The 15,020-nt window shown below is 25.8% G+C and overlaps 1 protein-coding gene across 1 annotated transcript; it reads left to right on the top strand.

The window, feature by feature from the left end:
• The first annotated feature begins 5,591 nt into the window (after positions 1–5,591).
• Positions 5,592–14,103, top strand: LOC145974735 (aminopeptidase N-like). Its single transcript, XM_083104757.1, has 11 exons — positions 5,592–6,073; positions 6,188–6,685; positions 6,819–7,005; positions 7,356–7,506; positions 8,887–8,968; positions 9,618–9,979; positions 11,475–11,752; positions 12,967–13,163; positions 13,339–13,662; positions 13,757–13,826; positions 13,972–14,103. Exons 1-11 carry the CDS (start codon positions 5,598–5,600, stop codon positions 14,101–14,103), a joined length of 2,757 nt encoding a protein of 918 aa, XP_082960883.1. The 5' UTR covers positions 5,592–5,597.
• The last annotated feature ends 917 nt before the right edge of the window (positions 14,104–15,020 follow it).

Raw genomic sequence — 15,020 nt, 5'->3', positions numbered from 1 at the left:
CCAGTCTGTATTTCGCAAACGGTGCGTTTCCGGACATAAGTTCCTTATTAAAAGTTAGTTTACTTTGAACCCTCTACATACCCTAGAAGTTTGTAACAGGTATTCATATACATAAATATGCATATATATACAGGGTGTCCCATTTTAAAAGTTCCACCTTCATAACTTTCCAAGATCAACGTTTGAAGGAAAACGACTCGGATAAAAGTTGTAGGGAACAAAGGGGGCTATCTAATAGTGACCTTGGATTCGACATTAAAGGTCATTTTCATGGTTATTTGAAGGTCAACTTCCGTTTCTTAAATAGGAACCCCTATTTTTTATTACTTATTCTTGTAGCTTATCTCGAGAGCTTTCCAAAACACTATAATAAAGTATTTCTTCATTCAGTACTTTTCGAGTTATGAGGCTTGAAATAATTTCTTAATTTTATATAAACCATAAAATATCTAGTAAAATATTCATTTTTCGATTATCTTACCTTAATACTTTTATGTACAAAATAATGAGAGGAATCAATTGGTGTAAAGAAAATACATAGTTATTTTTAAGAAAAAATATGTAATTGTTAATTGCAAATTACCTATTTTTTCTTCGAAACAACTATGTTTTTTCTTTACACCAGTTGATTCCTCTCATTATTTTGTACATAAAAGTATTAAGGTAAGATAATCGAAAAATGAATATTTTACTAGATATTTTATGGTTTATGTAAAATTAAGAAATTATTTCAAGCCTCATAACTCGAAAAGTACTTAATAAAGAAATACTTTATTATAGTGTTTTGCAAAGCTCTCGCTATAAGAATACATAATAAAAAATAGGGGGGGTCCATTTAAAATATTAAAGATAACCTTCATGTGACATTTTTGCTTATTAATTAATAATTATTGCAAATTTTGCAAATTAGTAGAGGACTTTTCTTCTTAGTTTGACCCAATCTATCATCACTTTTCGTTTGGTCCTTCACGAATTGGACATCCTGTATATATATACAGGGTGAGCCATTTTAATTAACGCACGCAATTATTTCGGAAACAAAGCATTTTAGAGAAAAATGTTTCAGACAAAAGTTTTATGGTTTCGAGGGGGCCATAAGATGGTATCATTGGTTTGACCTTGAAGAGTTATTTGAAGGTCACCTTCAATTTCTTAAATGGAACCTACTATTTGTCATTGCATATTCTTGTAGCTTATCTCGAGAGCTTTCCAAAACACTATAATTAAGTACCTTTTCGTTAAGTACTTTTTGAGTTATGAGGCTTGAAATAATTTCTTAATTTTACATAAACCGTAAAATATCTTGTAAAATATTCATTTTTCGATTATCTTACCTTAATACTTTTACGTACAAAATAATGAGAGGAATCAACTGGTGTAAAGAAAACACATAGTTGTTTAGAAAGAAAAAATATGGAATTGTTAATTGCAAATTATATATTTTTTCTTCAAAACAACTATGTGTTTTCTTTACACCAGTTGATTCCTCTCATTATTTTGTACGTAAAAGTATTAAGGTAAGATAATCGAAAAATGAATATTTTACAAGATATTTTACGGTTTATGTAAAATTAAGAAATTATTTCAAGCCTCATAACTCAAAAAGTTCTTAACGAAAAGGTACTTAATTATAGTGTTTTGGAAAGCTCTCGAGATAAGCTACAAGAATATGCAATGACAAATAGTAGGTTCCATTTAAGAAATTGAAGGTGACCTTCATGTGACCTTCAAATAACTCTTCAAGGTTAAACCAATGATACTATCTTATGACCCCCTCGAAACCATAAAACTTTTGTCTGAAACATTTTTCTCTAAAATGCTTTGTTTCCGAAATAATTGCGGGCGTTAATTAAAATGGCTCACCCTGTATATAAAGTGTCTCGCAAAGCTTGATCGCGCGTGCCTGGACTCTTGTTTTTTCTTTGTTATGCGACATTGCTATTCGCCGCTGGCACACCTATCGCGCATATCCTACGTTACAGTCTCATGAAATGCGAGCTTATTTACATTTTTAATTAATATTTCAATAATGATTACGAAAATTGTAGAATGGTAAAGAATCTTTCTGTTCAGTTTATTGCGTTCAACCCACTCACGAACGTTAGCACAATCTTATGAAACACTTTATATATCGATATGTGTGTTAAAGATTCATTAAATGATATAAACTCCATACCTATTTAGATGGTAAAATATATACACAATTATTCACACACAAATAAGAAATTGGTAAATCAACTTATTATGATATTGATGCTACGAAGTCACATAAATATTAAAGAAATATGAAAGAAAATTATTTAGTAAAAACGTTTATTTGCGCGTATATTATATCTGTTCTTGTAAATAATGAATAAACTAAATATAATGATAGTTATTAAATTTTAGGGAGTGCTAAGGTTTGATTTTATGCAGAATTTTAGATCTAATTATTGGAATCTGTATGACGAAAGTCACATCAGCGATCATGCTAAATGCTTAAAACAAGAACTCGCAAGGTGGGATTATAAATGAAAATCCTTGCGAAGAAAAGTATAAGCGTCATTTGAAATGGCATCTAGCAAATCCTAAAGAAAACAAGTACTTCTTTTCATAATATTTTATTCTTTTTCTAGGATTATTTTTTTATATTCTGCATATGTTTGAGAAATTAGTTATCACTTATATCAAAAAATTATTTATAAAATACTGAAGAAACTATTAACACAATTTCGATTAGAAGATTTTTATTTCTCTTCTGGACTGTCTTCTGTAGACTTTTGCCTGGATGGAAGAGGTGGACATATTGCAATGGTTTGAAAACGGCAGATCGTGATACATGGAATAAAGTTTTTAATGATTACATGAAAGGAAATGATAAAATATTAGAATGTTTGGCTTATAGTAAAAATTCTGAAATTATAATGAATTATTTAGAAACAGAAATATCAGATATTATATTTAAATCTTGGTATAATGTATCTGATATTCAATTTGAATCGATAAAGCGAGCTTATGCTTTAACTGCTAATATTTTCCTTTCTGTTCTTGAGAGGAATACTAAGTACATGCTTACAAGTTTATTAAGTAATTACGAAACAATAATACACAGGTGACGATATTATTTAATAAAGATATGCTACACATAGATGTGAAGATTTATTGTACGAATTAGTTATAATATTGTTTTATTCTTGATAGGAGAGTCAATAAGATTGCGACATTAATTGTTATAATTAACAGTGCGTATTCTAAGGAACAGTTGGATGAGGTAAATTTTAAATGAATCAGATTTCTATATTTTATATAACATTTTTCTATAGTTCTGTTCATAATGATACTCTGTGTGACAGTACTATTATTAAATACGAAATCATTTATTGATAATAATTATTAAAATAATCCATTTTAGATAAAGGAATTTGTAAAAAAGGAGATCAAAAGTTCAATCATTTCAGTTACCGATATTGAACAGAAGATGGAAACACGCTGGTCGGAGATCGAAAAACAGATAAATTATTTTCGATCCTTATTCAACAATTGAATAATTAGTTTCTAAGACATTAACTATTTAAAAATTAAAATTATAGAATAAATGATTGTGATAATATTTATAAATGTATATACTTAATTATTCACTAATGTCATATAAAAATTAATAATTGTTTAATTGTATTTTATCAATATAATATTAATTGTACAATATAATATTAAAAATATTGTACTGCATAATATTGTATAAAAATATTATATTGTATAATATTGTATAAAATTATTATATTACATTACAATATAAATCATATTATGAATATTATGTATATTTTTAATATTATATTATATTACATATTATATTTTATTACTTTTCTGTATTATTCTGTAATCTTAATACACAGATGTTGATTATATATTTACATGTGTTTATTTTACACAGATACATACCTATACAGGGTGTTTCCAGTATCTCGCAACAAAGTAAAACCATAAGTAAATATCGCTAAACTGAACTATAAAATCTCATATCATTTTGAAAACCACCACGTAATATTTCGAGACATTAATTAAAAAAGATCGGCCAATACATGCAAGTATAAGGGCGATTATAATTCTTCAATTAATTTTCTCTCGCGAATAGTTTCTTAGAAAAATTGTCTTTATAAATAAAAGCTTCATACGAAAATGGGATAAAAAACATAAACAAGTTTCTACATATTGACTTCCGTCAATATGTAAGATATCCTATGCTATTTATAATCAAGACGTTATTTATATAACACTACGTACATTCTATATACTGTCAGGTATACCGACAGAGCCATCAGTTCATGATAGTCTCTTGAAACGATAAGTTCGCGATTGAATGCTTTTGGTGGTAAATCTGATGTTAAATCTAGCTATTTCAACTAGTAGGGTAAGGCATTAAATATAAAATAAAATATTTATCTTTCTTTCTTTAAATGTGCATACAAAATTGTGTGGAGTAACAGGTAACGCTTTTATTTTATAAAAGACTTTCTCTTTTATAAAAGATTTTCTTTAATTTTCAAATCGACTAACTCATTTTATTGTAAATATTATTTTTATCTTTTGCATACATTACAGTGTTAATAGAAATGAAGACATTTACGTTTGTACTGTAATAGCATGTTTCGACCATTTTGACATATAGAAAGTGTAAAATTTATAAGCTAAATTTCTTTTTGACATTATAAAATTATTGTGTAATTAATTTTATATTATTGCTAGAAAATTATCTAAGCTATATAAAATAATATCTCATTATGTAAGCTATAAAATTATTTATCTTAAAAACGTATAATATTACCTGTGTTTTGTTTTTAAAATATTTTTTATAATGAATATCTAAAGAGTCAGTAAGATGTTAATTTGAATGTGTAGCGAACGAATAAACAACAAATAATAAAAAATTAACATTTTATTCAAAAAGATGTGTTATAAAAATATTAACATAATTGTTTTTATAATTTTGTTCGAATGTTTGATACAATCCGCTACATTATCAAAATTTCAAATATTTGATGATATTTGATTTCCGTTCAGTGTTTGTATGTTTTTAATACATTTCTTACTTAAGGAACAGATTGATCTTGAAAATAACATGTTAGTAAACATATAGTCCATATCATGTATAAAATCGCGTTGTTCAGAATATACCTTCATTTCTCATACATTTTAATGCTTATATTATATATATATATATATATATATATATATATATACATTGAAATATGTAATTGTACTAGGACAAATCTTAAAGATAGCTAAATTGAGATAAATAAGAGTTATGTTTATTGTGCTTGTCCTACTGGAATTATCAAAATACATCCTTCATGTCTCCTAATATTCAAGTCCGAAAAGAATATTTCATATGTCGTTTTAATAATTTTTATATTTATGTATCTTTTCTAATCATTCCTTTATTTATTAAACTGTATTATTTTAATTTCTTTCTAAATTAATCGTATTTTCTTACGAAGTGTTTTGTAAATTCTCTTGAACGTTTTTTCACACAAAAATCGATTTTATTGAAGATACTCTTTGTAAATACTTTTGTTTTTATTGAAGAAACGTTTTTTATAGATATCCGAGTGAAATTCAACATGACATTCTTAAAACTATTATTAAGTAATAGTATAATATACCTTGCCATAATGGCAATAGCAAGTTCTATGGATGATGAAGAATCGAAAATCGCAGTGCGCAGTGTATTAAACAATACATCAAGCAATATATCAGATTATATACTTCCGACACATTATAATATGAAGATAATGTTAGACAATGATTTTCTCCATAGCGAATGCATAATCACTTTAAATATTTCTCATGCAAAACGATACATAGGTTTTTATGTACCGGATACAACAATTATAATGTACTCAAAATTAAATCAAAATAATGGTAAGCTTTATAAAACAAAAATAACAAATTTTATTAAAAACAATATTGTCACGTTCGATTTCGGTGATGTCTTGTTGCCTGGAATGTACGATCTATATATACTGTATAAAATCTCAATTAATATCGTAAGGGAATCTTTCGGAACTCCGTACATAAACGAAGATGAAGAAATAGAGTAAGTAGAAGAATATATGAAATATCAAAAACAAATTGTACATTTGTGCATTCTACGCTTACAATTATCTAAAAAATTAGACATTATCTAAAATATATCATTAAAATACTGTAGGTGGTTAATCGCAACAGGTATACAGCGAGGAAATAGGTATCAAACGAAAAAACAGCAAATATTTCCATATTGGGACAAGCCAGAATTAAGAATTACTTTTATTATTTGCATAATACATCATTCAAAATACAAAGCTTTGTCAAATATGCCGATACGAGATAATGAATTGACGAACGATAATATGATATGGACATTTTTTCATGAGACACCTTTGATCTCCATAGATAGCGTAGCATTTCTGGTATCCGGTTTTCATCAGATCATCCTCTCCGATCATGAAACAATTCGTTCATCCATATGGTTCAGACCACAATCGGAATCGCATCTAGAATTTGCGAAAACTGTTATTTCTTCCACTAGTGTATACATTCGTAATTGGAATATTTTGAGGAGAGGACTTGCGCGGACCTCTGCTTCATTTGAGAGCAAAGTGGATCATGTCGTAATCCCGGATTTACAAAATGATATGGAACAGACTTTGGGTTTCATTTTTTATCGGTAATATATATAGTTAAAAATATAGATATATTTTAAGAACTATTTTAATTACATATTATATTGTAATCCATTTACATAAGAAATTATATTAATATCTTAAATTTTTCATACATATTAATATAATTATTTTTAGAGAAGCAGATATCACTTATAATGAAGAATTAGATCCTGTCGCATACAAAACGGTAATTGCGCGCTTAATTGCACGTGGGATGGTACAAAAATATATTAGAAATCTGTTCAGACCAACCTACTTCTGGCCTCATACATGTTTAAACAAAGGATTTAATATATTTTGTCAAGCATACATTATCGGCAAGGTTATTTTATTACTAACGCTATTTGAATACGCAGTCAAATGATTAATGGTTTAGCAATATAAATATTTGTTAAATATTTGTGCAAATATTCTGTTTTATTGCTTAAATATAAGAAATTATAAGAATCCAAGTCTCTAAAATTTCTAGAATTCTGGTGAAAGAAATTTAATAAGAACTAAATATGTATATGTTTTTGTATGAAAATTATCGTAGAAAAATTTACACACACAAACACACATAAAAACTTTATTCTTAACAATAGCATATAATAAGCTAATTTTGATATGTACGAAAAACTTTTTCTTTTTGATTATTTATGATAAGTTATGATTATATCGAATTGATTTTAGGCTCTACCAAATTCCCGGATGATGGATTTGTTTGTAGTTCAAGTTCAACATGAATTACTCTATCTAAATACTTACGTTGTTATAAAATCTACTAGAGAATATAATAGCTATCTTGAAAATTATATACAGTCTTCTCTTTTTCATATCAAAGGTATGCGTATAACACTGCATAATTAAACAATTAAATAATTATAAATTTCTGAATGTTAATTTCATAGAAAATGAGAAAAGTCATTTATAAACAAAAGAACCTGTGCAATTCTTATGGAAATTGAATTTTGACGTTTGGTGAAATTTGTAGAAACTCTGGAAATAAATAGTTTGTGGCAAATCAAAAGTCACATTAACCGCGATATCGGTTGATAGAGCCATTTCGTCGCTACAACCGTTAAATTGTCGAAATAAGGCGTTATTTCATTACTACTGAGGGAAAATAAATAATGTATTATTGAGTAGAATCACACACAGTTGATTACTTATATTAATACATAGATATTATATTTACGTGGAAAATATGTACATAAATGTATATATAGGGTGTCCATAAATTTCCCATATACTATATTACAGAAACGGTTCAAAAATTACAAAAAATCATGAAACAGGTATTTAATTATTTTGAGAGGTTAGTCTTTTAAAGCAATTAGGAAAGTTGTATCCCTCTTCCATCCGAAGGGGGAGACTTAGGGAAAACTTATATAATAACTATATTTTCAACTAATTATATTTTATCAAATATCAAATAGCATGTTATGGCGACGACAGCGGCGATGCTGCTACACACACATTTTTTCCATGTTAATAAATTAGTAAAATGTATTAATAAAAATGATCAACTGTGTATGACATTCTAATATATTAATTACTTTATTTAATATATTATTTCTACTTTTCCTTAATAGTATTGAAATAACGCCTTATTTCGATATTTGAATACTTGAAGAAACCACTTCATCAACCTTATCACATTTATTTTGACGTTTTTTAAATTTTTATTGTGTTTTCACGTTAACTATTTATTTCCAATATTCAGCAAATTCAATCAAAATTCAAATTTCTTCGAAATTCAATTTCCGTCGAAAGAACCGTGCAAGGCCCTTCATTTGTAAAATTTAATATATTTTTTCATAATATTTGCAATAACGTAATAATATCTAACTTTAAAATTAAATTTTTATATAATTTTTGGATAATTTTATAATGTGTAATTTCTTTTAAATTATAACTATACATGTTTATCTAAGATTTCAAAAAATCATAATAAAATATAAAATTAACTGATTCCTTATAATTGTCTAATTTATTATTTTTAACAAATTTTTAATCATTCACTATTTATCTGTTATTACAAATTTTTTCGTTGAATTGTATTTATCAATCTTTTATAGCTGCTTACTTAGATTTAATTACACAAACTTTGGGTGTGATATATTTAATTTTATTACTTACATATATATTCACAAACCTTTATTGCGCATTGCAGTAAAGTCATTTTAAATATACTAAATTCTTTTTCTTTCAAACATTATAGGATCCATTATATGGCGCATGTTAATACGAACATTACCACTTCATATATTTTCAAAGGGATTCATGAAATATTTGGATAATCAGTAAGTATAATGTATTGTAATGTAATAATGTATTGTAATGTAATATATACATCATAGAGGAAAAGGAAAAAAAATCAAAATAAAAAATAAATTTAATAATATATTTCCAGTTTTTTAATGTTTAAATGACATAGATATTTAAAAGCTTAAATTTATACTGCTATTTTATATGTATGAATTTTTGTTAAGATTGAATTTCAACTTTTTAATTAATAAATATATAATAGATATTTATATTTTCTAAATAACAAACAATTTAAATTGAATGATTTAGAGAATGTAGTTGTACAAACATAGAATATAAACACTCTAAAATTTTGTAATACAGAAATTAAAATTATTATTTATTCAGTCACGACAAATTCTGACATAATTACTAATAAATATGTATTAATATATATTAATAAGAAAATATATATATACGTATGTACATATATATATATATATATATATATATATATATATATATATATATACATATATATATGTATACAATTATAGTAAAGTTCATAAATTTCTATCTCTGTAGAAGCTACATTATAGATTAAAATAAGAAAATAAATTCTGTGTAAATTATGATCTCTTTCCTTATTATTTATTTATCATTTTTAGTATAGTGTTAAAATTATTATGATGTTAAATCTTACAGACTTCGTAAGCCTAAAGCAACAACTGCCGATCATTTATGGGACGCTATGAGATCTAAGATGATTGAATTGAATTTTAAGTATGATTTTAATATAAAAGATACGATAAATTCGTGGATTATGCAGAGGTATCCTTCCGTATTGAAGGTGACGCGAAATTATTCTACTGATGCTGTAAGCGTATCGGTACAATTTCGCAACAAATTAGATGAGGAACAATATTATATTCCTGTTAGTTATACTACGGAGTCGAATCCCAATTTCACCATAACTTGGACGAATATTTTGTTAACATCATGGCATTCAAAAACTGAACTCTTTCTTGAAAAAAATCAATGGATTATTTTCAATTTACAACAAGCTGGTAAATATTGAATAATAAATTTACATCTATATTATCTATATTATCTATTATATAATAATAAATTTACAATTATATTGTACAGGGTGTCCTAGACCACCCGTACAGCCCTTTTCTTTCGAAAACTAAGCATTTTAGGGAAAAATGTTTCAGACAAAAGTTGTTTGGTTTCGAGGGGGCCATAAGATGGTACCATTGGTTTGACCTTAAAGAGTCATTTGAAGGTCACGTGAAGGTCACTTCAATTTTTTTAAGTGGAATACCCTATATATTTTTGCACATTCTTGTAGCTCATCTCGAGAGCTTTCCAAAACACTATAATTAAGTTAGTTTTCATTAAGTACTTTCCGAGTTATGAGGCTTGAAATAATTTTTTAATTTTACGTAAATCATAAAATATCTTGTAAAATATTCATTTTTCGATTATCTTACCTTAATATTTTTATGTACAAAAAAGAGGAATCAATTGGTGTAAAAGAAACTTTTAAGAAAAAATATGTAATTGTTAATTACAAATTACATATTTTTTCTTAAAAATAACTGTGTTTCTTTTACACCAATTGATTCCTCTTATTATTTTGTACATAAAAATATTAAGGTAAGATAATCGAAAAATGAATATTTTACAAGATATTTTATGATTTACGTAAAATTAAGAAATTATTTCAAGCCTCATAACTCGGAAAGTACTTAACGAAAACTAACTTAATTATAGTGTTTTTTAAAGCTCTCGAGATGGGCTACAAGAATGTGCAAAAATATATAGGGTATTCTATTTAAAAAAATTGAAGTGTCCTTCACGTGACCTTCAAATGACTCTTTAAGGTCAAACCAATGACACCATCTTATGGCCCCCTCGAAACCAAACAACTTTTGTCTGAAACATTTTTCTCTAAAATGCTTAGTTTTCGAAAGAAAAGGGCTGTACGGGTGGTCTAGGACACCCTGTGTATAATTTAACGTATATATATTTCTATATATAAATACATATATTTGTATAATTATTATATATATATATATATATATATATATATATACATATATAATGTTTGTAGTCGAAGCCATTTTATGTTTGCACTAAATTGCATATCCAAATCGTCAGAATTGTTCAATTATTATACATACAGACATACATACATACATATATACATATATTTAATATATATCATATATGATATCAATTTTAATTAAAAATAATCATAAGATGTATTAAAACTCATATATATAATATATAATATATAATATAAGATATAACAAAAGATATTGCAAGAATATTGAAATTTTAACAATATATTTGAAATTTTCATTTCTTACTGTAATATGTAGAATTGCTGATACAACCTTCATGTTAAATAATAAAAAACGGAAGATGCAAACTTCTCTAATAATAATAATATGTTTAATACTGAAATATCTTTAACATATCGAAATATGTTTAATCAATATATATCTTTTCAAAGTATTTAATAATCGACAAAAGTAATTTATTTTATAACAGGATACTATCGCGTCAATTATGATATTGCGAACTGGCGAAAAATTGCACAATACTTAAATTCTGAAAAATATAGTAATATACATGTTCTCAATCGAGCGCAAATCATCAATGATGCGTTTCATTTTGCGATAGAGAAGAAACTTGAATTCTCCGTATTTTGGGAAATTGCTTCTTATTTGGCACAGGAAAGAGATTATATAGCATGGTATCCTATGCTCAAAGCATTTGAATTTTTGTCGACCATCTTTCCATTCTTAAATTTTTATCCTGAATTTAAGGTATATATATAGATATAATTACATTTTTTTATAAAAAAATTATCCATTACATCAATTATCTATTTTATAATACAACGATTTCATATCATAATAATGAATTCTTTTAAAAATAGATATATGTAGTGAGTTAAACAAAAAAATTAATTATACATTATTATTTAACTTCTTTTGTACCAAAATTCAGAAATTTAAATTCAAAAGGCGCTTATGTTACATATTTGTTATATATCTTTTCTTTACATTTAATACAATCACATAAATTTTGAATATTTCATCAAGTTATTTTTCTATAATAATAATACGTTAGTATTTACGTGATAATTGTTGATCAATTGTGTAATTAATATTTAATTAGTTTTAGGAAATTATAGAACATAGTATGTAACACAATTATCTTTCTTATATTAATTTTCTTTCGTAGTATTCGAATGTTTACGATGTTAAAAATATACAAACATTTTGCAGAGAAACTGATTTATATAATATTAAGATAATCTCTTTACATTATACAACACATAATAATTTAATATATAATAATCCACTTGTAAATGCTTGTTTTATAAAGGAAATTGATATTTAAAGTTAAAAATACTTAAAATCTATATTTGATACGCCACAGATTTAAATTAAGAAAATAATAATAAAAATCATATATCAAAATCGATACATCAATCGATACATCAATATGCACAGACTAAAATATATGTACAAAGTGTCTCCTAAAGCTTGATCGCGCGTGCCTCGAATCTTGTTTTTTCATTGCTATGCGACATTCGCCGCTGGCAAACTTATCGCGCATATCCTACGATATAGTGAAACGCGCGCTTATTCACATTTTTAATTAATATTTCAATAATTATTACGAAAATTGTAGAATGGTAAAGAATCATTCTGTTCAGTTTATTGCGTTCTACCCACTCACGAACGTTAGCACAATTTTATGAAACATTTTATATATCGATATGTGTGTTAAAAATTCATTAAATGATATAAAATCCATACCTATTTAGATGGTAAAATATATACACAACTATTCACACCCAAATAAAAAATTGGTAAATCTACTTATTATGATATTGATGCTACGAAGTCACATAAATATTAAAGAAATATGAAAGAAAATTATTTAGGAAAAACGCTTATTTGCGCGTACATTATATCTGTTCTTGTAAATAATGAATAAACTAAATATAATGATAGTTATTAAATTTTAGGGAGTGCTAAGGTTTGATTTTATGCAGAATTTTACATCTAATTATTGGAATCTGTATGACGAAAGTCACATCAGCGATCATGCTAAATGCTTAAAACAAGAACTCGCAAAGTGGGATTGTATTATAAATGAAAATCCTTGCGAAGAGAAGTCTAAGCGTCATTTGAAATGGCATCTAGCAAATCCTAAAGAAAACAAGTACTTCTTTTCATAATATTTTATTCTTTTTCTAGGATTATTTTTTTATATTCTGCATATGTTTGAGAAATTAGTTATCACTTATATCAAAAAATTATTTATAAAATACTAAAGAAACTATTAACACAATTTCGATTAGATTATTTTTATTTCTTTTCTGGCCTGTCTTCTGTAGACTTTTGCCTGGATGGAAGAGGTGGACATATTGCAATGGTTTGAAAACGGCAGATCGTGATACATGGAATAATGTTTTTAATAATTACATGAAAGGAAATGATAAAATATTAGAATGTTTGGCTTATAGTAAAAATTCTGAAATTATAATCCATTATTTAGAAATAAAATTATCGCAAAATTTATTCGAACCATCTGTTCATCAGCTTGGACTGACGAAGCGAGCTTATGCCTTAAATGCTAACATTTTTCTTTCTGTCATTGAGAGGCATACTAAATATATGCTTACAAGTTTATTAAATAATTACAAATCAATAAGCCACGGGTAACAATATTATTTAATAAAGATATACCACACATATAGATGTGAAGATTAATTGTACGAATTAATTATAAACGTATTGTTTTATTTTTTATAGAAAAGTCAATGAGATTGTAACATTAATTGTTATAATTAACAATGCGTATTCTAAGGGACAGTTGGTCGAGGTAAATTTTAAATAAATCAAATTTCTATATTTTATATAATATTTTTCTATAATTCTGTTCATAATGATACTCTGTATGTGTGACAGTACAATTATTAAATACGAAATCATTTATTGATAATAATTATTAATATAATCCATTTTAGATAAAGGAATTTGTAAAAAAAGAGCTCAAAAGTTCAATCATTTCAATTACCGATGTTGAACAGAAGATGGAAACACGCTGGTCGGAGATCGAAAAACAGACAAAATATTTTCGATCTTTATTCAATAATTGAATAACTAGATTTCTAAGACATTAACTATTTAGAAATTAAAAATACAGAATAAATGATTGTGATAATATTTATAAATGTATATACTTAATTATTCACTAATGTCATATAAAGATTAATAATTGTTTAATTGTATTTTTTCAATATAATATTAATTGTACAATATAATATTAAAAATGTTGTATTGCATAATATTGTATAAAAATATTATATTGTATAATATTGTATAAAATTATTATATTACATTACAATATAATTCATATTATGAATATTATGTATATTTCTAATATTATATTGTATTAAATATTATATTGTGTTATTTTTCTGTATTATTCTGTAAATTTAATACATAGATGTTGATTATATATTTACATGTGTTTATTTTACACAGATACATACCTATACAGGGTGTTTCCAGTATCTCGCAACAAAGTAAAACCATAAGTAAATATCGCTAAACTGAACTAAAAAATCTCATATCATTTTGAAAACCACCACGTAATATTTCGAGACATTAATTAAAAAAGATCGGCCAATACATGCAAGTATAAGGGCGATTATAATTCTTCAATTAATTTTCTCTCGCGAATAGTTTCTTAGAAAAATTGTCTTTATAAATAAAAGCTTCATATACGATAATGGAATAAAAATCATAAACAAGTTTATACTTATTGACTTCTGTCGATATGTAAGATATCCTGTGCTACGTATAATCAAGACGTTATTTATATAACACTACGTACCTTCTATATACTGTCAGGAATGCCAACAGAGCCATCAGTTTATGATAGTCTCTTGAAGCGATAAGTTCGCGATTAAATGCTTTTGGTGTTAAATCTGATATTAAACATGGCTAATTCAACTAGTAGGATAAGGAATTAAATATATAATAAAATATTTGTCTTTCTTTCTTTAAATGT

The sequence above is a fragment of the Camponotus vicinus genome, unplaced genomic scaffold (assembly GCF_025532165.1).
Source record: "Camponotus vicinus isolate PSW18456_S1 unplaced genomic scaffold, iyCamVici1.0 SCAF_7, whole genome shotgun sequence".
NCBI lineage: Eukaryota > Metazoa > Arthropoda > Insecta > Hymenoptera > Formicidae > Camponotus > Camponotus vicinus.
This window is presented reverse-complemented; position numbering and strand designations above follow the sequence as displayed.